The sequence below is a fragment of the Passer domesticus genome, chromosome 24 (genome assembly GCF_036417665.1).
Source record: "Passer domesticus isolate bPasDom1 chromosome 24, bPasDom1.hap1, whole genome shotgun sequence".
In the NCBI taxonomy this organism is placed as follows: domain Eukaryota; kingdom Metazoa; phylum Chordata; class Aves; order Passeriformes; family Passeridae; genus Passer; species Passer domesticus.
The window spans coordinates 2,611,421-2,636,263 of record NC_087497.1 but is presented as its reverse complement, the minus strand read 5'-3'; the positions used below and the strand labels follow the sequence as shown (position 1 = coordinate 2,636,263).

Genomic DNA, 24,843 nt, shown 5'->3' with positions numbered 1-24,843 from the left:
GGGCTGTCACTGCTGCCACTCTGCTGTCCCCAGAGCAGCCTCAGCCCTGCCTCTGGGTTCAGGAGCAGCTCTGCTGGGACAAGTCCTGGGAGCACCTCCAGGGCTGGTGGGCTCAGGGAGGACACGATGTGCTTTGCTGGCTCACAAATCAACCCCCAGCCCCACCCTGGCCCTGCTGTCCCTCCCTGCCCGGGGCTCAGCCCAGTGCTGCCATCAGTGCACAAACCGCGGGGAGGAACTTGGTATCCTTTTATTTATAAACAAATCAAGTAAAATAAGTGCAGAGGAAAGCACGGCTGACCCCGCCGGGGCCGGGTCACACCGAGGGCCCCGTGAGCAGCCAGAGCTCCAGCCCCGCTGCAGGACAAAAAGCCATTTTGCCTTTTTATTACTTTAGGGTTTGGGCTATTTTTTCTTTCTTTTTTTTTTTTTTTTTTTTTTTGCAACTTTGCCCCTTAGGGGTAAACCTGACTCAGTGCAAGAGCCTGGAGGGTTGGTCACCACAGGGGCCTGTCCTGCTGCTGGCCAGGCCCTCGAGGCTGCAGGGAGGGTGAGCTGTGGACAGGAGAAGGAAGTGCTTGGAGTGGAGATTCCGTCCCAGCCCTTTGGTCACTGCAGGGAAGCTGCTGAGGTGTGTGTGTGTGTGTGTGGCACACACTGGGGACAGCCCGTGCTGGCCCCATCAGCCCTGTCCTGCCAGCCCTGTCCCAGCCCAGGCCAGGCTGGTGCCAGTGATGCTCTGGGGTCCGGGCAGCCCTGAGCTGCTGTCCAGGGGACACTGCACTGGCACAGCTGCTGGCTCCACTCTGACACTCCTCGTGCAGCTGCAGAAACATGGCTGGGACCACGGGAAGCACTCAAGTGCCATCAAAAATAAATACATTATACTGCCTGAGACCAACAGGTGCCTTGGGGAGGGGAAAGCCCCAGAGGAGGGGCGATGCCGGGACAGGCCCCCACCCTGGGATGCTCTGGCCAGACCCAAAACCCTCACACACGCTGAGCTGGGACATACCAAAACTCTAGAGGAGCAGGAGTGCCCCTGGGAAGACAAACCTTAGCAGCTCTGGCTAAAAACCACCAAGAGCTGCGAGTTCAACACAGGTAGAAAAATCATCTCATCGTTTGAAACAGACAATTCCTTAGTTAAAAAAAAAAAAAAAAAAGAATTCCAAATTAAAAAGAAAATTAAAAAAAGGCGAGAAGGATCAGCTGAGTCCTGCAGCATCCAGGCAGCCTCCAACACCAGCCCAGGGGCACGCCAGGCCCAGCCCTGCTCTCAGCTCTCTCCACGCTCCCACACGGCCTCCCCAGTCTGGAATGGATGTGAAGGGCCCCAGCCCGCTGTGCCCAGCTGAAGCCAGGTCAGCACTGGGGGCAGGATGGATGGGCTCCCCGTTTGGAGCCAGGGCTGGCTGTCACGGCTCTGAGCTCACTGTGGTGCCAGGGCTGAGGGCAGGCTGCGGGCACCGAGCCCCTGGAGGCTGGGCAGGCTCAGGGCCAGGCTGAGCCAACACCCGGTGCCCGGGGGCGCTGCCTGGAGCTGCTCCATCCCAGGAGCTCACGGAGAAGTGCAGGCTGGGCAGCAGGGAAGGGACCCTCCGCTTCCAGCGCCCACAGCTCGAGTCTGGTGCAAGCCGGGCCGTGCCGGGCTCCTGCGGGGCGGCGGGGCCGAGGCCCGGCGGTGTCCATGGAGGGGTGTGTGCATGCGAACCGGTGCCGGTGAGCGCGGGAGGGGCGCCGCGAGCGGAGCTGCCGGGGTCCGTCCTGCCACCAGTCCTCTCAGAACTTGCCTTGCTTTAGCTTGTCGATGTGGTAAGTGAGCTTCAGGGCCGGCCCCAGCTTCAGCCCCATGTACTTCATCATCATGTCGCTCCGCAGCAAGAGCAGGGCTTTGCCGTCGATCTCCTGCAGGGACCAACCACAGTGCTTGGGATGGGCTGACCTGGGAGCCCCAGCCCTGCCTGGGCCAGGCCGGGCCCAAAATGCACCAGCAGGGCTGGCTCAGAGAGCCCTGCTCAGCAGCATCCCAGAGGGACATCCCAGCATGGAGACCCCAGTATGGACATCCCAGAGGGACATTCCAGAAGGGCATCCCAGTATGGACATCCCAGTAAGGACATCCCAGCATGGAGACCCCAGTATGGACATCCCAGTAGGGACATCCCAGTATGGAGACTCCAGTATGGACATCCCAGTATGGAGACCCCAGCATGGACATTCCAGTATGGACATCCCAGTAGGGACGTCCCAGCATGGAGACCCCAGTAGGAACAGCACAGACAGCCCCACACCCACCCTGCTGCAGCCCTGGGCCCATGTGTGTGATGGGAATTCTGCTGGGTGATCAACACCCAGGAGCTGTTTCCAGAGGGTCGGCACATCCTGAAGGGAGGGGAGGAAGGCAAAGGGAGGTTTCCCTGCCAGGGGAATGACAGAGGCAGTGACAATGCAGGGGAGCCATGGCTCACTCCAGGGCAGGAGAAATCTGGCAGAGGATGTGTTGATGGTGACAGCTCTGCTGTGACACACAGCCCTGAAGCCATGGCTGGAGATGGAGGTGAGGGAACAGATCCTGAAGCCCAAAGAGCCTGTGCTCTGTGACTGGATATTAGGAAACATTTTCTTCCCTGAAAGAGTGGTTAGGCACTGGCACAGGCTGAAATCACCATCCCTGAAGTGTTAAAAAAAACATGTGGATGTGGCACTCAGGAAAATGGTTCAGTGGTGGCCTTGGCAGTGCTGGGGCAATGTTGAACTGTATCACCTCAGAGGGCTTTTCCAACCTGAATGGTTCTGTGGTTCTATTTCTGGAGCTTCACAGCACATTCCCAGTGGTGGAGCTCCCCATCCCCACTGGGGCTCATTCCAACACAGCAGCTTTCAAAGCATCTGCTGCTTCACAGCAGAGCCAGATGTGTCCCTCCTGAGCCTAAGGAGGGGATGGATCATGGAGCTTAGAATAACCAGGAAACAGCTTTGTGCCTGGCATTTGCAAGTGGAAGTCTCCCAGTCCCTTGCAGCACTCCTGTCCATGCCCCAGTCCAGGCTGGGTCCAGAGCTTTGCACTGGACAGTTTTCCATGAAGAAAATGTTAATTGGCTTTTAAGTGAAAAATAGAAGTTACAACCCCAAGCAACAGAAAATCCTGTCCTGTGTCAATGCTCAGTTGCTTTCAGGTTGGTGAGATCTCCAAGGATCTCCAGTGCCAGGTTTGATCTGTTTTTCCCTTCCACAGACAAAAGCAGAGTTCTCCTCAGGACTGACAATCCAGGGCACTTCTGTCCCTTGCCAGCTTTTCATAATTAAAACAAACATTTCTCAATTACTGGTATTTCTAAAATAGAACAAATTAAATAAAGAAGTGTTGGGTCAGCCCAGCCCAGAGCAGGACACAGTGCTGGGTGTTTGCTCTTCATGAGCACCCCCAGAACATGGACTTTATCACAAGGCAGAGGGAACACAGCTCCTGCAGGGCTCAGGACACGCAGCTGCCAAACCTCTCTTGAAGGTGGAATGCTACAAACTCCACGCTGTGTCTGCAGCTGTTTCACACTTACAGATGTGCACAGGGACCAGAGCTCAGGAGATTCCCTGTTACAGGAGCTGAGCAGCAATGCACTCTGTGAATCCCACTTGGAATGTGTTTCTTGCCAGGAGAAATTTGCCACGAGGTGAGTATTAGACTCCAGGAGGAGCAGAGTTTGTGTTTTCAGCACTGGGACTCACTGCAGAGGCTCTGTATGCACCCAGGCTGCCCCCAAGGGGTTCTGAGGAGGATCCAAGCCTGGACAGGGCATGAGCAGGATTTATGAGAATCTTTTTATTAAGCACAAAACTCCATCTGTGTGGAAACCCAGGGCACCAGGAATATTTCCCTGTGTGCTCTGGGGTGCTCTGACTTTGGGACTTCTGGGGAGCACTGACTTTGACCCTCATTCATGGAGAAACTTTCCTAAACTTCAGGATAGACTAGAGTCCACAAAAGTGTGAAACAGATTATAGAGAGTAGTGTAGGTGGATCACTTGGTGAGAAATTTAGATTTTGGGATTTTTAGTGTGTTGTGGATGGAAGCAAGATGGAGGGCACAGGGTGTTGTCCTGGGTTTCTTCTTCATGCTTCTTCTTCCTCCTTCTTCATGAGTTTGGGTGGCATTTTGTAATTGGGCAGAAAAGGCTGGCTTGCAGGCTCTTTGGGATCAGTTATTGGGTTAAAAGGGAAAATAATCTAGGTGTCAGTTCTTAATTGGATAGTTTAGTCTTAAAAGACCTTGTAACAAGAGATTGTTGGCCATTTTGTGCCTTCTAATGAAAAGCTGCTGAACTCACAGTAGTGAGACTGTTTTACTGATAAGAAATAATAAACACCTGAGTCCCAACATGAACTACTGTCTGAAGTGCCTTCAATCCGGACCCAGAGAAACCCACAACTGGGACCCCACACACCTGGTCTGAAGTGCTGCCGTTCTGACTCGTGGATATTGTTTGTGGGATTTGCCCCCTCCCAGCTGCACCACCCCCCAGACACCCCCAGGAGCCGTGGCACTCACGTGCTTTCGGAAGAGGTCAGCGTGGGGGCCCAGCTGCGGGTCTGACTCCCGGATGAACTGCATCACCTCCTCCACCGTCCAGGAGGAGGGGTCACGGCTGCCGAGGCGGGAGCTGTCCCGGGAGCCCAGGTACCTGTCGGAGCCTGGGGAAGGCAGACACTGTCACTGGGGCTCCCTGGCACTCCCCCCGTCCACCACTCAGCTCCTCTCCCACAGCAGGGCAGAGACACAGCAAGGGCCACGTCCCAGGCATGCTCCAGACTCCTGAGGCACAGGTCTGCCACCCCAGCCTTATTCCCTCTCCTCAGGCCTGACTTTTCAGGGCAGCCTTCTATACTGAGCCTTGTCCCGCCTCTCAAGCCCCACTCCCTGTTTGGCCCCACCTCCCACTCCTCCCTGTCCATGGGCAGACACTTCCACCTCAGCAGAACCCCCCTGCCATTCCCACACCTCCCCATGCACGGTTCCTCCTCCCCTCCCAACCCCTTTAGCACATTTAACACGACAAAGCTGGTTTATGTTTTCACTGGCTGCATCTTCTGATGGACTGAACCCACAGGTGACCTCCCATGTCCAAAAGCACAGGCTGAGCTGGCACAAGTCCTGCTCCCAGCCCCTTGTCTCAGCTCTGCCTGGAAATGTGTGGGGGAGGCACCAACAGCCTGAGCTTTTCAGAGGCTTTCACTGATGCCATGCACGTAAAATGACACTATTTGCAACCCCACATGCTGCAATGAGCAGCTCAGCTCTCCTGCCCCTCTTCCCCCATACAGACAAGTGCCACTCATGCATCTGCCCATCCTCCCAGCCCCACCAGGCAACTTGTGACTCCCCAGCCATTCCCACTCCATCCCTCTGGACTCAGACACCCATTTATCACTTGGACGCAGTTCAGCTCCTGCCTGTTCCTTTCTCCCCACTGACCTCCAGCTCCACCCAGTCACCAGCCAAAGGGAAATGTCACCTGTCCACACTGCCACCTGCCAGGTGCCACCACACCTGGCAGACTTGGCTGGCTGTGCACAGCCCAGCCTCTGGTACTTGCTGAAGCCAGAAAGGTGTGACTGGAGTTAACCAGCCCTTCACTGCCCAACTCACAGCTGCAGGGCTGTCTGTCTGAGCTCTTACCCCCAGAGCTAAGCCTGCGCAGGGCAGAGGTGCTGCCCTGGCTGAGGCTAGAGGGCTGGTGCAGGTGCCTGTATCCTGGCAGGCGAAAGTCTCTGGAGCTCCTGCTGTGGCTGGATGAATTGACAGAGTTCAAGGCAGAGTCCATGGGGTCCAGGCGAGGCTCTAAGGGCCCTGGGAGGCCATCTCCCAGGACAAAGGTTTCACCTGGAATGCACCAAGCTGCAGTTAGTGCACCCGAACGCCACGGCCCCAGCTCCCCTGCGGGCAGAGCTCGCTGGCTCCAGCCCCTGGTCCCAGCACAGGGATCAAACCAGGCCCTGCCACAGCCCTGGCATTCACCAGCTGCCAGTGCCAGTCCAACCAGTGCGGTGACAATGGTCCCAGACTGCAGCAGCAGCTCCTTTTTTCAGCTACTCTGGTCATGCCATCACCAGCCCTGACTGCCCCGGGCCCCTCTGTGGCCAAGGGCAGCGTGGGGAAGGGCAGGGCTGTCCCCTCTGGATGCCACAGGACTCACAGACAGGCCTGAGCAGGAAGGGGAGGGGATGCTCCCCGAGGGGTCACACACTGCACACCCTCAGCATCAGCGTGCAAGGGCACAGCCCTGCTGCTTGGCATGGGGGTGGCAGACACATGCAGAGCAGGAGGGAGCTGTGCCATCAGGGCCAGGCAATGCTCCCACACCGTGCTGCTCCTCTGGCCCCAAAGGCAACATGCTGGTGATGAGCTGCTCATTCCTCCTGGGCTCCTGCTGGGCCCTTTTCCAGCCTAACCACATTGGAGGCCAACTCCCTGTACTGGGACATGCACAGGAGGGCCTGGGCCTCTAATACCCTCCCTAGGCAGGTATCAGAGCAATGGTGGCTTCCTCATTTCTGCAGAAATGCAGTGAATTTGCAGCTGTCTGTGGCACTACTGGGACGGAGGGGCTGAGGAGACTGTCCGGGGTGACAGGTTGCATTGCAGCAAGATCTGCCTCTGCTCTTACACTGTGACAGCTCCACTGCAGGGCCACCCCTGCAGCTCTTACTATGGCACAACTGAGTCTCAGCCCAGGTGGTCCCTGTGCCTCATGAGCCACCCTCAAATACCTGTGCTCTTTATGGTGAAACACTGCAAGGAGGGAAGCAGCCCCACAGCGAGGGGCATTGCCTGTGCAGATAATTAAAGTTTAATTAAACGTGGCTGGGAGCTGCAGCTCCTCCACCAGAACCTCAGGGGCCCTGAGGGCAGCTCACAGCCCCGAGCTGCTGCCACCTGAACACCACAGCAGCTGACCAGGCTGAGGAAGCCTGAGCACTGGCCGGGCCCTGGGTTTCTTCCCTGGCACTTCCAGACTACAGGAGCAGCAGGTGAAAGCCAGCACAGCACTGCTGTGCTGACTGGGATCATGGTGAGGGTGCAGGATCTGCAGCCTGTGAGACCCAGAAGCTGCTGAGGTTTTCCTGAATTCCCTGCTAAGCTGATGCTGCCATGCTCCAGTGAAGGCAAGTGCTCCTTGCCAGAGCCTGAAGTGGTTCCCAAGTGCTGCAGATGTTGGGCACCACTGACTGGGGCAGCCTCTCCTGGCTGCTACACCTGATCTGCTCTGCTTTCTGTGAACTGTGGCACTACTGGGATCCTCTGGTCTCGTGTCCTGCTGCCTGTGTTTGAGCAGAGCTCCAGAGGCCAGTTCAGCTGGCCCTGACCTGCCAGGGCTTTGCTGTAAGGACATGAAGTGGGAACACCCTTGTCTGGCTGTTGGCCTGCCTGGTGTGGGGCTGTCACTGGGTAACTGCTGATCCCACCCCAGGGCTTTGCCACTCTGCACTTGAGGCACTGCTGCCTTTGTTTGCTTTTAGGTCTCTGGGATGTGCCCAGAAACAGCAGCACAGCCTTAAAATCTCATGTACAAACTGCTGGTGGGGACTGCTACCCCTGGTGACCTGTGCTGGCCCACTTGTCACTCTCTTCCTGCATGGACAGGTGTGTTCTCACCTGCTCTGGATACATAAAAAATGGTTTGCTGGCTCATGGCTATTCCTGAATAACTTCAAACCCCTCCTGCACTGCCACCATTGCATTTCAGCCCCAGACTGGATGCAAACCAGAGCTGGCTGCCCTGCCCTGGCCTGGCCTGGTGGAGATCCCCTGCCCAGCCAGACCCTCCTGTGGGTGTCACTTACACCACTGGGTTTCCACTGCAACTGCTTCCAAGCAACTACATTTGGCGTCCTGTTCAACAGGACAGTTCTGTTTAAACCCCAAAACACTTCCCATTCAACATCTGGGGAAGGGTGCTGACTGCCAGGGAAGGACAGAGGCAGGAGAGGGCTCAGTGGGCACAGCCCTCTGAGCAGTCACAGCACAGTGGCTGTGGGCATAGGAACAGGTCCAAGCTGTGCATCTCAGCCCTCCAAGGAATCCCAGCACCTTCTGGGGTGACAGAGAGCTTCAGCTTGCCAGGAAGTCCTGGGACACTCACCCAGATGTGCTGGGTCATGCAAACACACGTTTGAGTGCTCCCAAAACCCCCAGAGCTCTCACAGCAGGGACTGGTGTCAGCAGAAGGAATTCCAGGGCCCAGTCTGGGAGAGCACGTGCACAGATTCCTATCACTGCAAGGCTGAGGATCCAGAATTCACCCTCAGAAATTATTCACTCAACAATGAACACTGTCATGACAGGAATGTGCTGTGATGCATTCTGCAAATACGTGATCCTGCTCTCACACGTTGGTGATCACACACCCAGGGCCATGGGTGAAGCCCTGGGGGCACGATGTTTTTTTGCCCAGGAGCTAAAACTGAAGGCACACAGTGATCCCCAGGTTCCCTCTACCTGCACAGAGGAGTGCCTGGCTGGGCTGTAACTCTGCAGCAGAGCTGGGGGCTTTGTGGCAGGCTCAGTGCAGGAGGGAGGGAGGGTTTTCCTAAAAATACAAGCACACAGGGACCTGCTCAATGAATGATACCTCCAGGGAAGGGAAAAAGAGATGAGGCAAGAGGGGAATGATTGCTGCCCCTGGGAACCACCTGTAGACAAGATACTCCTGCAAGTGGCAGGGCACAACTGCACTCAGGCAAGATACAGGATCCTTCACCCTTGATAACCAGAGTGGGAGGAGGAGGTGCCTGATCCTTAGGCAGAATTCCTTACACAAACTGTTAGATTTAACTAAAGGCTGGCAGTTGGCACATTGTGGGGAAACATGCCACAATTAGTGGCGGAGAGGCAGGGAGCAGATAATTAAAGTTTAATTAAACAAATAGTGCTATAGACTCAACAGTGTCGTTTTACTGCTAAAACACGGGAGTTTGGCCACAAGCACAAATGTGATTTGCACTACTCCTGAACACCCACTGCTTCCAGCAAGTGATGGGCTGTGAAGGCAGGTCCCCACTGTGCTGGGACTGCAGTGTTTCAGCAAAAAGCCACACAAACACCACTGGATGCAAGAGGAAAAACAATGTAATATGTGAGATCCCTTCCTCGTGTCTCTGCTTCTTGCCAAATGCAGAGTGAATGGAGATGTCCCACTGCTGCTCACAGCCTTCCATACAGCAAACTGGGATGTGCTCAGGAGCTGCTGTCTGAGACAGAGTTCATTCCCATGAGAAGATGTACCTTGCTCAAGAAATACTCAATATCTGAGTATTTCAGGTGTATATTCTTAAAATACATCCTCTGAAATGCAAATATTCCTGCCTCAACCTCAATTTCATGGTGGAGGAGGATGTATTCATTACAGCTTTTAGCTGTGGGATAAGAATGAATTTCTAGATGGAATTTTGAAACTGCACCTCATTGCTCCCTGCTTGGATGAAGAACAGAACCAGACCAAGCTGCTGCTGGCAGGATCACCCCTCACATGCAGACACACTTCCTGCCCACTTGTCTGAGGTTTTCTGGAAGAGGTTTCAGAATTCTGGCATCCCGATGGCACAACCCACTCCAAGGCCAAGGGATAACTGAACAGACTTTGAAGCACACTAAGAATCAATCTTGTGGAAACCTAATGAAGGCTCCTCCTTGGAATTACCCATTATGGAAGCCTTCTCTCTTCACTGACAATACACAGTGGGCAATATTCACCACCCAACCAAGGCATCTGAACCTCTGGAGCAATCCAGCTCTTCAGGAACAGGCTGAGCACTGTATGTCCCACCTGCTGGGGGAGAGGAGGGGCTGGGCTGTGCCAGCAGTTACCCAAATGCAGTGGCTGATGCATGAGAGGGGAATCACAGAGACCAGCACCCATTTGGAGGTGAAGAACAGAAGGGGCCTCTGGGAACAGTTTTTGACCTGTCAGCATGCTGGAATAGATGAGGCACTGTCACACACCACCTCTGTAAAATGTACAGTTTTAATCGCTGCAGATAATGAGGCCACTAGAAAGTGTCCAGCAGAGAACCATGGAATGGTTTGGGTTGGGAAGGACCTTAAAGCCCATCCAGTGCCACCCCCTGCCATGGCAGGGACACCTTCCACTGTCCCAGGTTTCCAAGCCCTGTCCAGTCTGGCCTTGGAAACCTCCAGAGATGGGGCAGCCAAGCTGCTCTGGGCAAGTTCAGAGCTGTGTTAGAGGCAGGGTCAGTGATTCTGCAGAGCACAGGACACAGTGATGGACACAGACCAAAATCACCCACAGTGGTGCCAGGCTGGGCACCCACACCTGGGAAAAGCAACCCCAACAAAACCAGAGAAAATGGGATTCTAAAGGGACAGCACCAGAGCATGAAGCCACTGAACTGGGAGCCTGCCCAGGAGTCTCCAGCAATTTTTCAGGGATTTCTGTCACAAAGAATTGTGAGTAATGCGCGGGCAGATTTCATCATTCATTAATTAAAAGCCTCAGTAAGATTAAATCTTCAGTCTTCATTATGAAGGGTTTGCAGTTCAGAACAAAGTGGGAGTGTATTTATTGAAGATTATTCAGTTCAGGGAGTCCTCCAGCTACCTGGATCTTCTGGAAATCTCCCACTTGTGCATGCAAGGGTCACCTATGGATCCCACAGCTAAAATAACTGAGTTTGTGATAAAATGAACTGGGCAAACTTTGCCTCTTCATGGGAAGATGAATTCTGCTGCTGACTTGCATCCCAGCAGTGTGGGATGGGAATGGTGTGGCTGAGCTGCTGGAGCCAGTGACACCCCCCAGCTGTTTTAGGGAGGCCTGTGAGGGACAAGATGAGATCCTGGGAAAGGGCAGCAAGTTCCTGGGGTACAGCTGCACATCAGCATCTGTACAACAGGCTGCAGCAAACCCTCAGGGAAAACCCCACAAATCCAGGGGCAGACTGACTGAGGCAGCTGGGCAGTTTGAGCACTGTTAATCCCATGCACAGCGAGGGAAGCTAAACCAGATTATACACTGTGAGATGATGCCTGTCAGGGTTAGAAGGAAATCCTGCTGCATTCCACACGCCTGCCACATCTGTGTGGGGAACCTGGCTCACCACAGAGCAGCTCATCCACTCCCCTCTGCAATACCAAGCACAACCCATGCCAGGGACGAGCGAGCAGCTCCCTGAAGCCACGGCTCGGATTGGCACGGCACGTGTGAGCCTGCAGCAGCCAGGAACAGCCAGCTTTGGGAAGAGACACGCTGTGCTCACCTTCCAAAGGGTGACGGTCATTCTTTGGTAACTTGGGGGAGAGAGGAGCACTGTATGGAGGGGGATCTTGGGAAAAGCGCTTTGTACCCCGGCCTGGTCCCTGCAGAGAGCCGTCTAAGGAACTGCTTCTGTCTAGGAAAAGAGAACAAGCCCTCTTTAGTCACACCTCTGACTGGGGTTAATTTTTCTTTGAGTGCTGTAAACACTCTGAATCAGAGTTCAGGATGGGCAGGTCTCAGCATCGTGTCAGATCTGGTGCTCTGCCTGAGTTTCCCTGAATTCTGATTTATACTTTTCCACTCTGCCCAGCAGCCCAGCTCTTGGCACTGACCTCTCCTGGAGGCTGGAAACTCTTTGTGTGAGCTCATCCATGCCCAGAGCTGGGTGCTTTCCCTCTCACTCAGGTTCTGCTCTCTCTCATGATGACAGGGTACTGAAACATGGGGATTTCTTTAGGAGTGGAGATGTCCTGGGAAATGCAGTCTTGACAGAGTCCCCTGAGCCCTGTGTGCATCTCCAGCCTGGGCACCCACCACCTGTTCAAGCTGCAATCCAGCACATCTGGCAGGGCTCAACAGACAGAGTTTGCAGGTTTTACCAGAGAAAAAGGGTGGTGAGAAAACTAACAAAGAATCTTAGCCATGTTTTGCCACATTTCACCCAAATAGCACCTCTAATTGACTTAATTCCATTTCTCCTCATGGCTCATCCCACACAATTCCTGCTGATCCCGCTGTCACCACATGTCAGATCCATGTAACTCTTGGACAACAGGCAGACAAGCCTTGGATGATTTGCAACCCCTCTGTGCCATACCCAGTGCTGGATTAAATCCTGCTCCCATTTTCAATCCCCCCCTCCATGGAGCCCCCAGGCACTGCCACTGCTGCTCCTCTCCAAACTCATCCCAAGGATGGGACTCTCCACATCCTGCACAGCAGACAGGACACTGGGATGGGCTGGGACACCTCTGCACACACGGGTGGATGGACAAGGAATGGAAGCACTGACACTGATGGGACAGCAGCCAGGTAAGTGACACAGGGGGGCAGACCTGTCCCAGCTGAGGTGACCTCCTGCTGTCCCACACACCCTGCAGCCACCCTGAGCACGGGTGACACGTGAGAGCTCGCAGCGCTCCTGGGGTGGGCACACAGGGGTGAAATGCTCCTGCACAAGTGCCAGGAGCCACCAGCAGCCCAGAGCAGCCCTGACAGCTGGCACAGGGCGGGAGGGGACACAGGTACGGCGGGGAGTGACACCAAGGGAGATGCAGAATGCCAGCAAACGGAGGGACAGGCGGGGGAAGCACCAGATGGGCACGGCTGAGTTGATTAAGGAGAAACACAAAGGTAGAGAAGGTACCTGTTCAATCAATATCCTTCAGGGAAATGAAAGAGCTGCTCGCACTGAGGCCCTGAGACTCCATAAGAGTATCACCAAAAATCACTGTGACATTGCCAGAAAAACAAATTCCACCCTCAGCACAAATCCCTGTAACACTCACTGCACAGAGAGGGAACACAAGTTCTTGGTAATGTCTCTGGACAGCCCTGTGTCCAACTGCACAACCTTCACCCAACAGCCACAGAACCACAACACAAGGTGATGCTTTACAAAGGTTTTTTCATCAGGTTTTGGTTTGGGCTTTTTTTTTTTTTAAGTGGTTGATGTTAAAAGTAATGCAAACACAGCAGGTCAGGTTATAGAAGTTAATCCTAGGAATCAGAAGTGAGGTTGGTGTAAATTAATGAGAGGAAAAACCAAAAATAGAATTGTTTTTAAAGGACAAGTTTTAAGATAATAAAGAAATGGGGTAACACACAGAGCTGTACTCAGATTATCAGGAATAAAAGGAAAATGTCTTCAGTCCAAAAATGACATAAACCTCATGAATGTGTATCATCAAAGAGGAAATAATCTGAGAGGGAAGGACCTCAAATCTCAGTGGATAAATGCTCACTTTGAGAAGGATGCTGAGAACAAGCAGATAATTTCCTTGGATAAAAAGGCCCTGCCCATCATGGGGCTGTGCACCTCAGGATGGGGAGTGCAAGGATGAAGGGAGGTTTTTAACTCATTCTGTGTTTTGAAACAGTGCAAAGGCAAAAATGAGCCTGTGTTTCAGCATGGACACCTTCATGAGCAGTGACAGTCACTCACCTCATCCTGTCAGCCCACCCAGGGCTTCTGCTTTAGGACAATGCACCTGGCACTGACTGCACTGGCACCTCCTCCCTGGCTGCAGAGCACACCCACACACCTGGCTCAGGTGTTGATGCATCTGTGACATCACCTGCACTCAGTACACTTGCATGCTGAGAGATGGTACATTTAGACTGGATTTATGGAAGAAAAGTCTCCCCTGAGGGTGGGGAGGCCCTGGCCCAGAGAAGCTGTGGCTGCCCCTGGATCCCTGGCAGTGCCCAAGGCCAGGCTGGATGGGGCCTGGGGCCACCTGGGACAGTGGACGGTGTCCCTGCCCTGGCAGGGAGTGGAATGAGATGAGCTTTAAGCTCTCTTCCAACCCAGACCATTCACTTCCAGCTGCAGCCATGCTGAGCACTGGGGGCAAGGCTCTAAGGATAAAAGAAACAGGACAGGAACCAAAATATCCACCACTGACCACCAAGTCAGACAACTGAATGTCCTCACACTGGAGACTTAAGGGTGCAGAGGAAGCCAAGAATGACAGTGCACCTGAAACTCTGGGTCTGCTGCAGTAAATTCTAACAGAACTCAGCACTGCATTACTGAGAGTCACTTGAAATGTGGTGCCAGTATTTGAAAAAAAAAAAGCTGGAAAAATGATTTTTACAATAAAATGCCTGTGTCCAACCTCAGCAGCAGCACAAGGCTTGTGGCAGGCTCTGAAGGAAAGGGCAGGAAATACACAGGGCACATTCTATAGGAGGTGTTCATCAGAGGAGGCCAACCCAACAGCCTCCCTGTGATGGGAAATCCTGATCTATCACATGAGGGAAGAGAAATCAACCTCATACACCTGGAATTCAGCAAGATGTTACACACAGAGAGCCACCAGCTGAGACAGAACATGAATTACCAGGAGCCTTGCTCTATGCACAGAAATCTGGTATGAGAGGTAAAGCTGTTGGCAGCACACAGAAGGAACACAAGATTGGGAGCAACTGCCAGTGAATCTGCCTGAGGACCACCCTTGAGCCCAGGGTCATTTAATAACTGCAATAAACTCTCAAAAGTTGAGAGATTTACCAATGAAATCTGCTGATGTCTTCCTGTGTCAGGTCAGACAAAGCAGCATTTAAAATCAGGCAGGAAGGATATACAAATATATAGAACCAAGAACCAGGAAGGAGCTAAATCCAGCAGCTAAATCCAGATGTGCACTTGAGGCACTGTCCCATGTGACCTGCAGGTGACAACAGTGGATGAGAAGAATGGTGAAGTGACCAGGACAGGCTGATCACCACCTGTTACAGACACAGTGACTCAAAGTGACTGCAGAGACATTTCTTGTGACCATGGTGGTGCCACTGCCGTGGCACCAGGACCCGATGAGCTCCTCTCCAGAGTGCTGGGTGGCACTCTGGCCACCCCATGAAGTTTAAGTCAAACAAACACTGTCTGAGGAGAGTAAAAAGCAGTGATGAACTCCTCTGAGGGCTACAAGTGCTCTGCAACTACTTCCAGAAGAAAGAGAACCAAGTTTAACTAAAAGACAATATTAAGACCAGGAGACACAGACACCAAGTTGCCCAAGAATAAATTAGGGCCGGAAATTTCAACATAGTTTCTAAAATATCACCATAAAACCCTGGAGCAGCCTCAGTGGAAAAGCAAAATCCACAACTCCAGAGTTAATCCAAGAAACTCCATCTGCTGTGGTGCTGCAGCAGCAGGAGCCAGCGCTCTGTGGCCCAGAAGGTCCCTCCAGTCCTGTGTTTTCAGACAGCCCCAGGTCACATCATGTTCATGGTGCTGTGAACAGCACTCAGCTCCCAGTTCCCTGTAAAGGGCTGTTCCTGATGCACAACTCAGCCTGCTCCTCCTTACTGTCTCAGTAAGGCAGAATGGCAGGACACTGCTGACCTGAGGGACACTGCAGACCCTCCCTCTGCCCCAAGCACACAGCCCAATTCCCCATGGCACCCACAGGGGTGCTCCTGCAAAGCCACTTTGCTCTGGGCACTCAGACCAGCTCCCAGTCCCAACCAGTGGCCCTTTACTGGAAGAACCAGCCCCATACAACATATTCCTGTACTGGAGAGGAAACAAGGCAGGACATGAAGAGCTGAAGGTGAGACCACAGCAGCCCTGACATCTGGTGTGACTGAAGGATGTACAACTCCACCCTCTTTCCTCCATGACCAGCTCAAACTTCCCAAAATCACCAGCACTGTTTCCCTGCCCTCAGGAGAAGCACTGTAATGTGTGGATTAGCACCTTCTTTCAGGTGCCTGAGAAAGGTGTTACATGAGCAGGAGCCCAAGAAGCTCAGACATCAGGATGAACTGCAGGACTAGGTGCTGTCACACCTCTCACTGGGGTTAATTTTTCTTTAAGTGCTGCAAACACTCTGAATCAAGAGTTCAGGATGGACAGATCACAACATTGCGTCAGACCTGGTGCTCTGCCCGAGTTTCCCTGAATTCTGATTTATACTTTTCCACTCTGCCCAGATGCCCAACTCCTGGCACAGCCATCACTGACCTCTCCTGGAGGCTGGAAACTCTTTGTGTGAGCTCATCCATGCCCAGAGCTGGGTGCTTTCCCTCCCTCATGCTCTCTCTCATGATGACAGGGTACCTCCACACTGAAACATGGGGATTTCTTCTATTTGAGGGCTCCTCAGGGGAATGCCTCCAGTCCCAGTCATGCTGCTCCTGTCCTTGCACATCCTACAGCTCCTCAGCTCCTGGCTCTGCTGGCTCCAGCCAGGAGGAAGCAGAGGACGGGAAGATCCTCTTGCTCTCTAGGCTCTGCCTAAGGTGCTTTGTCAGGTGCAATGAATGGAAGCACTGTGGCATTTGGCTGTTGCTCCTACACCTCATGCTTAGTAACTTCTCCTTAAACAGTTCTTCCTAAGTGCCCATCCTTTTACATTCACACAACTTTTGCTTTTCTTGCCAGAACCAGAATTATGCAAAGGATTAACTCTGGAAAGACCTCAAACAACACAACAGCTATTTGCTGACTAGAAGGGGAAGCAAGACAGGAGTGGAGATCAGCACTTGTCAACCACCTAAGAGGGTGCAGACAGCTTTGATCCTCCCCATGATTGACATTCCTGAAGCAGGAGCTCCCCCAGAACCCCCAGACAGCCTGGGGGGCAGCCATCACTCCAGGCCTGCTGCCACTGCCCAGCACTGCGGGGGAACTGCTGGGCTTGTTTTCCACTGCTTCTGCTTCAGAGCAGTTTTGCAGCCTGACAATCTGCACCGTGGCATGAAGTGTCTTGTTGGGGTGAGCTGCTTCAATGCCACGCCAAGGAAAACAGAACCACCTCTGCCTCGGATTGCTGCATGAGCATCACCCCTGAAGAGGCCACGTTGTTACCAGGGCTGGATGCTAACAACAGGAGATCCAGGGCCAGCGTGGAAACCACTCTGCTTTGATTCATTTCTAATTACAGTTTACCTGCTGCATCTCATCACTCTCCCTTCTCCTGCAGTCTTTCACCTGAATTCCTAGCTGGATGAAGTCACCACAATCAGATCACAGGAAGTGGGAAGGACTGGGGGACGAGGGGAGGAGGGAAGACAAGGAGACAGCACGGATGAGCGGAAACCTACAGCGGAGATGGAAACCAAACTGACAGGCAGAAAATGCAGCTGGAACCCTACACAACAAGAGCCCTGTGGGCACGTGCACGACACTGGGTGTGATGTAACGAACCCTGTGAGAGGGCTCTGGAACAGGAGATAGAGAGAAAACCTGAGTTAAGACACGGAGCACCTGGGTCCCTACAGCGCCGCCCCCGCCCCAGCTCCTACCTGGTAGATACCTGTCGTGGTCGTACTCGTGTGAGCGCTGCATGTGGCTGTTCTGAGTGAAAGGCTGGTTCCCAAAGAGGTTGTCACTGCGCAGATTGTGGCACAGCTTCTCCAGGAAGCGGAGGACGTAGGTGATACTGTTTACTGCTGGCAGGTTCAGAGTGTGCTGTTCCCGATCAAACACAGCTGGAGACAGAAACAAACAGAGCCCAACACGTGAACCCCCCGCCAAGGCGGGAGGCTACGCCCAGGGCCGCACAGCCAGCTCCTGGATCTCAGCATCGCTGGGCTGTCGAGAGCCAACAAAGCCACTGCCTTCCTCTGCCGGGGCAGGCCAGGACCAGCCTGCTGCACCCAGCACGGGGCCGGGGCGGCAGCGCCGGGAGCCGCGTCCGAGGGAACGGAAAGGATTCCAGGAGGGGCCTACGCTCGCAGATCCGGCCAGGCACGGGCTTAAAGGAGAAATAAAACCCGGGGTATTGCTGGTCTTTCCGTGAGGAGCTGTGGAATCCCCCCTGCTGTGGCTCTTGCCAGGGCTGGGGCAGTGCGGGGGCCGCTCGGTGGGGCAGGATTGCTGCCCAGGCTGGTGCCAGGACTGAGCACTGCCTGCTCCAGCAGCTGTGCCCGCGGGCCATGGGAACTGCTCCGCTCTGAGTCAGCTGCCAGCTGTTGCTTCACTGACACAGACGTGTGGCAAGAAAGAGAAGACAGAACTCTTCTGTCTGCCCCTGGCCTGTGGCTGCAGCGAGCTTCAGGACAGACATCTTCCAATGAGAGAATTCTTGCAACAACCTCTCTGGAGGCAAAGTGCTGCGGGCCCCTTCTCACCTGAGATGACCTCTCCCCCGTGGCCTTGTTTTAAGAAGGAGAAGACTGTTTTCTGATGATAAGCGCAATCAATGCAGGCCTGTACTGCTTGCTGCAGGACAACAGAAGCTCGAGCTGGTCCAAAATGGTCTGGCAGCTGCTGAACTTTCTTCTTGTCTAGGTGGGGCCCAGTGCTGCCGTTCTTGTTCAAGTAAATGCAAACTGCCAAGATGAGAAATGTGTTTGCTGTTAACCCACTCAAGAAAGCAAGAAACAGATGCCTAAAATCCAACCTGAGAGATGCTGAGATTTTAAGACTGTCCAATCACTCACAAAGTGGAATCCACCATGGCTGCCTGACTGCTTCCTCACAGTGGAGCCGCTTCGAGAGGGGAATCCCCTCCAAAATCCTCCTGCCTCATGCTCACCTTCCAAACTGCTGCTGTTCCTCCCATGCTCTCCCCTGCAGTCAGGCTGTAAAGTGGTTTCCATGCCAGCCAGGTAAGGTGGCTGTGATGTTCAGAGGGGAAGAAGGAATGCAGCCCCCACTTTCTAGGGGTTCCCACAGCGTTTCCTTTTTAGGGAAACTGGCTTCTTTAGGTTCCTCTGAAAACTGGCCAATTACATTCTGGGGAAACAGAGGGCTCAGCCTACATCCAGTGCTTGACTCAACATGTCAAAAGCAGCTTTGCATTAGACCTTCCTGGCCAGATTCATCCTCAGCTGTAGCAGTGCATACACTCTTCACTGCTGCTCCTCCTCCTCCCCTATTCCCTCCTGTCCCTGTGTGCCTTGATATCCTGGCTGGAGCTGGGCAGATCACAGTCCTTCAGCACCTCCTCTGCCCCTTGTGCAGTTCCAGAAGCTGTGCCTTGTGTGGTGTGGGACTCACAAGGGATGCTGCACACCCGACTGCCCCGGGGCACAACAGACCACAAATGTATCTGGAGAGCTGTGGAGTCACCAGCATGCAGGGGAAAGGGGTCCTTGCACTCAACAGGTGGGCTTGCAATCTTCCTACTTCATTATTTCCAACAGAAAGATAAATGAACAGCTGCTCTGGACTCATGCCTCTCTCAGGCCAGCCTTTCTGGAGCGGTAGGGATTGCTGGTTTACAAGCTTAGGAAGAAATGAGACTCTCTCAGGGTGTTGCTGCCTGCCTGCTGCAGCTCCTAACTGTGCAATCCTGTCAAGAATGTGGTCCAAGACCCTCCTTACCTGTGGGAGCCTGCATGGCAGAGCTGGGGATTGTAGCAGCGTCCTGGGGCACAGTGCTTGTGTCTGGCTCTGGGGTACTGGTTGTTGGAGAGGTGGGTGCTGGGTTCAGCAATGTCCTAGGTTTCCTCTGCAGAAAAAGAGGAGATATTTCTCCTTTTACCCCTGCTCTCCTTTACCACCCATGATCACTACACTCTCTGCTCTGCATCCAACAGACAAGGCACTGTGGAACATGACACATTTCTGATGGTGATGATGGTGTGTCTCAAGAACCTAGTAATCAATACGTGTGTGTTTTACAAACCACAACTCTGAAAATAACAAGCCTGGGACCTGCCACCTCTGCTTGACTCAGACTAGCCACACACAAAGGACAGGAGAGCTTACTCTACCCTTTGGCCATCCTGTCATGCTCCCAGCATCTGCCATGCTACTCCACAGCCAATGCACTTCCAAAGACACGGATTCTTGATGGAGATGATCTTTAGGACACAGACATTCTCTACAGCTCTGGGGCTGGGCTCTGAGCACACTCCCAGCCCACACACCCCTCTGGTCTCCTACTTGCTGCAGTCACACAGCCAGAGGCTGAGACAAACGTGCACAAACACACGCATGCACCAACCCATGGCAGGACCTGCAGCACCTGCTGTTCACCCGCCTGCATCAGCATCAGCTTTTACCTTACTGCCAGGCTTGGGGCCTCTCTTTCTGGGGAATTTCAAAGGCTCCACTGACTTGGAGGGTGTAGGCATGGGGTGGTGGATTAGCGCTTTGGTCGTTCGACCACGCTTCTTCCCTGTTTTGCGACGCCTTTGCCCTTGTTGATGCCCCAAAACAGTCTTTGTGCTACTGTGCATGCTAGGTTTCTCCGAGTTTACTTCGGAGGCAGGTAAAGGGCTCTTTGGAATCACAACTGAAATAAAAAGAGAAAAAGCAAATGTAATTAAATCAGGTGAGAAGCAAAACAAGAGCAGCCTCCATCTTTATACAGTGTCACATGGAAAAACCTGGAGTACTCCCAGACCCCTGGGCAGGGGACTGCTCTCCATGCCAGAGTAAAAACCAAACACACGGATCCCCAGCTCAGAACTCGAGCTGGGGGACACTGGACGGGCTGAACTCCAGGAGGATCGTGCTTGCAGCCATACCTTCCTTCCTGAAAATAACTGGCACCTACAGCTCTTCCTTCTGCAAGCAGTGACCTGCCAATGGCCACGGAAAAGGCTCTGAGAGCATTCCTAGGGAGGGATCAGCCAAGACCTGTCTGACAGTCAGAGCCAGCACTGCAAACACTGGAAATCCCCTCTCTCAAGGCTGATGTCAAATCTGTCCCTAAATTTCCAGCAAACTGCGGTGGAAGGGACCAGCTCCATCCTCACTGCCTACAAGGATTACTGCACCTGGTCCTGAGCAACAGCTCATCTCAGCAAGACCAGCTGCCCTGCTCCTCCACAAATACCAGAGGCAGGTGTGGTCATTCTTGTCTTCTCCCTCTTTCCACCACAAAACCAGGGTTCTGCTATACTTGCCCACACATCCCCTAAATCTGGTCAGTCATCTTTCCCAAGCCTGCTAAAGGCCAGAGATATGCTGCCCAGCCTAGCAGACCAGTATTTCCTTCTGTTTTAAATTTCTGCTAAAAAGAAACAAACCAAAATCCTGCTGCGTTTTGAAAACTGTAGAGTGATCCTTAGGATGTCTTATTTCTCACATCTGGAAACCTCAACACAGGGGCAAGGAGTTAGGAAAAAAACACAGGCAAACACTTTTGAAATCAGAGGCTTTGTAGTTATGGAAAAAAGTCTTAGCCAGGGAAACAGAGACAATAAAAGATTGATACCAGGATGGCACAACTGTGGGCATATACAGAGATTTTTAAGGTTTCTGTAATGAGGTTTTAGGAGCAGTTACTGTGAGCAAGGATTTATTCCCCTGGCACAATGAAGCTGTGGCTGCCCCTGGATCCCTGGCAGTGTCCAAGGCCAGGCTGGAGGGGGCTTGGAGCAGCCTGGGATAGTGGAAGGTGTCCCTGCAAGGGCAGAGGGTTGGAACGAGATGAGCTTTAAGGTCCCTTCCAACCCAAATCACAGAGTGTATCTGGGATCCAGCCCCATTCTGGCTGTCATGTGGGCATGTTTAGTTTTAATTTTATATCCTTGCTTTTGTGCATTCTGTATCAGAAGCTGTGTAGAAGCACACAGACATCAGGATGTATCTGACTTCCTGAATAAAGAGCTTTTTGTGTTAGGCAGACACTGGGAATGTGGCAGAAACAGGGTTTTAATACTTTCTGTCTGAGCTGTTAGTGTTAAAAAGCAAGACTATTTTGCTGTTACGAAAATGAATGTGATAGCTCAGGTGCTTCTTAGAGATGATGGCACTCCAGAAGTGTCACCTGCTCCAGGTGACACCTGGCACTGAGCTGCAGGGAGGAATGGCACAGGTAAGGCAGGTGCTGATCATGGAATTGTGGGGCCTCTGGCTTCAGGTGTGCAATGACTGATCTCAGCAGAAAATGTTTGTATCAAACCATTTATTAGAATCCCACAAGTTGACAGAACAAGGACAGACACAGGTTGAATGGAATAGGTTGTCCAGAGCAGCTGTGGCTGCCCCTGGATCCCTGGCAGTGCCCAAGGCCAGGCTGGACAGGGCTTGGAGCAGCCTGGGACAGTGGGAGGTGTCCCTGCCATGGCAGGGGTGGCACTGGATGGGCTTTATGGTCCCTTCCAGCCTACACCAATCCATAATTTCATGATTCTAAAACTCTCCATACTTCAAAGCAACTGTTAAATATCAAAGGGATGTGGAAGCCAGGGCAGGGAGCATTTCACTTGAGATCTGCTCACTGTCTAAACCAAGCTGTGCCACAATGAGGTTTCTCTAATGTGGAGGAAAAACGGGGAATTCTACACATGAGCTGTGAGGCAAACCTGTGTTCTCAGTTTTACTAGAAACAAACCCAGAGAAACGGTGCATTTGGGGAGTTGGCATGCAGTGGCAGAGCAGCTGGACTGCACCCTTTGCCCTCAGGCTGGGACCACATCACTGGGAACTCACTGCCAGGTACAAGGAGACTGCTGTCAGATGAAGTCCTGGTGAAAGCTTTCACTGTGTAATCTTATGTTAATAAGAGACTTCATCTTTTGGTGAAATAAATGCAATAAAAATCTGTTGCCCACTTCAGCTGTAAAGACAGTACATGTAGTAGTAATGTATCAGACTTGAAGAATTGGTTTTGGGATTTGGGCAATAAAATCCCATAAGTGGGTGCATGCAGATCCCATGATGGGATACCTCATGTCATTCAGCCACCCAGAGGAGTTCCCACTGTGCCTGTGCCCCTAGCAGCACATCCCTGGCCCCTGCTACAGCCACAGCTCCTGCAGGTATGGAGGAGCTGCCACAGCAAGGGAGGCTGTTCACTGAAACAGGCTAAATTACATCAAAATGTGCAGCCAGCTCAGGCCAGAGAGACACAGGCTGTGACCTAGATTGGTGCTGTGTGCCCAGCAGTGCTGCTGAGCACAGCCCTGAGCACAGCCCTGGACAGACACTGATGTTTTCCCTGGGGCTGATTCCATCAGACTGATGCAATGCACAGACATTTTTCTGACCCGCAGTGATTTAATGAAATGAGCTCTTATCCTCCCACAATCCAGCAGACTTGCCTGGCTTTTTGTTGGATTTGAACCAGAATCTGAGCAAACACCAGCCTGTGCTAATACATTTCCCTTGCCTTACCAGATGCACAGAGCTGTGTGAGGAGGAGACACCAAGAGCTCCAGAGCAGAGTGCTCCCACCAGCTGGACCTGAACATCAATGGTGCAGCCCCAAAACACAGGGTTACAGCTGGCCACACTCTGCCTCATCCCCAAGGCACCACTTCCAGTGACTGGATGCTTCCTAAAGGAGCCTGTAGTTTCTTTTCAGGTGCATGTTATTTTCCTGTGGGATTTCAGCCCTGCTGTCATGCAGATGTGGTCCAGAAACATGGGATTGCTTTGTAGGGATCAGTGTCCAGCACTCAGCCCTGCCTGCACCCACCCCAGCACCCACAGAGCTCCAGAGGTGGAAAGAGCTGTGCCCAGCAAGCAGGATTACCTCACAGCTCCAAGCACTGCCCAAGTCTCCTTTAACTGCCAAAAGCTTCAATTTACTGCATCTTCTTACTATTACTACATCTTAATTATTAAGGATCTAAAGCTATCAAAGGGAGTCCAAAGAGAGGCCACAAAGCTGCTGAAGGGCCAGGAGGGGCTGCAGGAGGAGCAGCTGAGGGCTCTTGGTGTGTGCAGCTGGAGCAGGGCACACTGAGGGCACAGCTCAGGGATCTGCAGCTCCTCCCGAGGGGCAGCTCCCATCTCTGCTCTGGGCCAGGGACAGCAGCCAGGGCACGGCTGGAGCTGGGCCAGGGCAGCTCAGGCTGGAGATCAGGGCAAGGTTCTTCCCCCAGAGGCTGCTGGCACTGCCCAGGCTCCCCAGGGAATGGGCACGGCCCCGAGGCTGCCAGAGCTGCAGGGATGCCCAGGGTGGGGTTGTTGGGGGGTCTGGGCAGGGTTTGGATTTGGGATTAATCATCCCTGTGGGTCCCTTCCAGCTCAGCACATTCCATGATTCTGTGAGAGTGAGGGATGGGGGAGATGAAGGATGAGGGAGAAATTTGGCCAGAGCTGCAGGGATGCCCAGGGTGGGGTTGCTGGGGGGTCTGGGCAGGGACAGGGGCTGGTCTGGATCACCCTGTGGGTCCCTTCCAGCCCAGGACATTCTGTGATTCTATGATTCAGCTGGTGACAGAGTCAGCCCAGCAATGAGCAGCTGCCAGAGACATCCTCATTTTCTTCTTCCTTGTACAAGCCACTAAGAGGAGCCACGTTTTCAGAAAATCAAGTAGGGCCTCTCTTACTTAAAAAAATCAACTCTTCCTGAGTAAAGCAGCATCTCTGTGCCACAGCTTTGTTGCTCACCTGAGCTCTGAGCAATCTAACCATCCAAAGCTGGCCTTGCTTTTGAGGAGTTGAGCCGTGCAATCCTGAGATCCCTTCTGACCCGAATCTAAACTCATGGTTATTCCAGCTCATTAAGGGGACAGAAAACTAATCACTGGAACTGTCTGGCTGAACTGTCTTGTTTTGGGTCACACAGGCATCCAGGACAATGGCAGACATGGAGGAGGAGGAGGCTGGCTCCTTGCTGGGCTGGCTGGCATTGGATCCATTTGGCACAGTGAGAAACATCACCCTGAAAAGGCAGCTCAAACACGGCTGAACTCCAAGCCAAAGAGAAGTTGGGCACCACTGATGATGTTATTCACCACTGAAGGATTAGTTAAACAAGAGTTTTGAGCTTTCTTCAGAAACAAAGAGACTTGACAGAGAATTCCTGATTTCAGGCTCTACTTCCTAATGCCAAAATATTCCATCAGCTGATACAAGGCACCTGCAGCTGCCCACCACACTGTGACTCAAACTGTTGTTACAGGAAACTCTGCACAGTTGCCATCCACACTCTGAGGGTTAGTCACTGCTTGGAAGCAGCATTTGTCACCTATCAGCTTATCTGA

The 24,843-nt window shown here is 53.0% G+C and overlaps 1 protein-coding gene across 7 annotated transcripts in view; it reads right to left on the bottom strand.

The window, feature by feature from the left end:
• Positions 1-235: 235 nt before the first annotated feature.
• Positions 236-24,843, bottom strand: part of SCMH1 (Scm polycomb group protein homolog 1) — a 61,932-nt gene continuing 37,324 nt past the window's right edge. For 2 of the 7 annotated variants that reach the window (XM_064398658.1, XM_064398659.1), the window contains 8 exons: positions 19,960-20,192; positions 19,277-19,403; positions 18,079-18,279; positions 17,251-17,436; positions 11,276-11,407; positions 5,679-5,882; positions 4,551-4,693; positions 236-1,908 (listed from right to left, as the gene is read on the bottom strand). In XM_064398658.1, coding sequence (XP_064254728.1) covers positions 1,783-1,908; positions 4,551-4,693; positions 5,679-5,882; positions 11,276-11,407; positions 17,251-17,436; positions 18,079-18,279; positions 19,277-19,403; positions 19,960-20,192 — 1,352 coding nt within the window. In that variant the 3' untranslated portion in view covers positions 236-1,782. The remainder of the gene's footprint in view (positions 1,909-4,550; positions 4,694-5,678; positions 5,883-11,275; positions 11,408-17,250; positions 17,437-18,078; positions 18,280-19,276; positions 19,404-19,959; positions 20,193-24,843) is intronic. The other 5 variants (XM_064398662.1, XM_064398660.1, XM_064398661.1 and 2 more) reach the window with 5 other exon arrangements.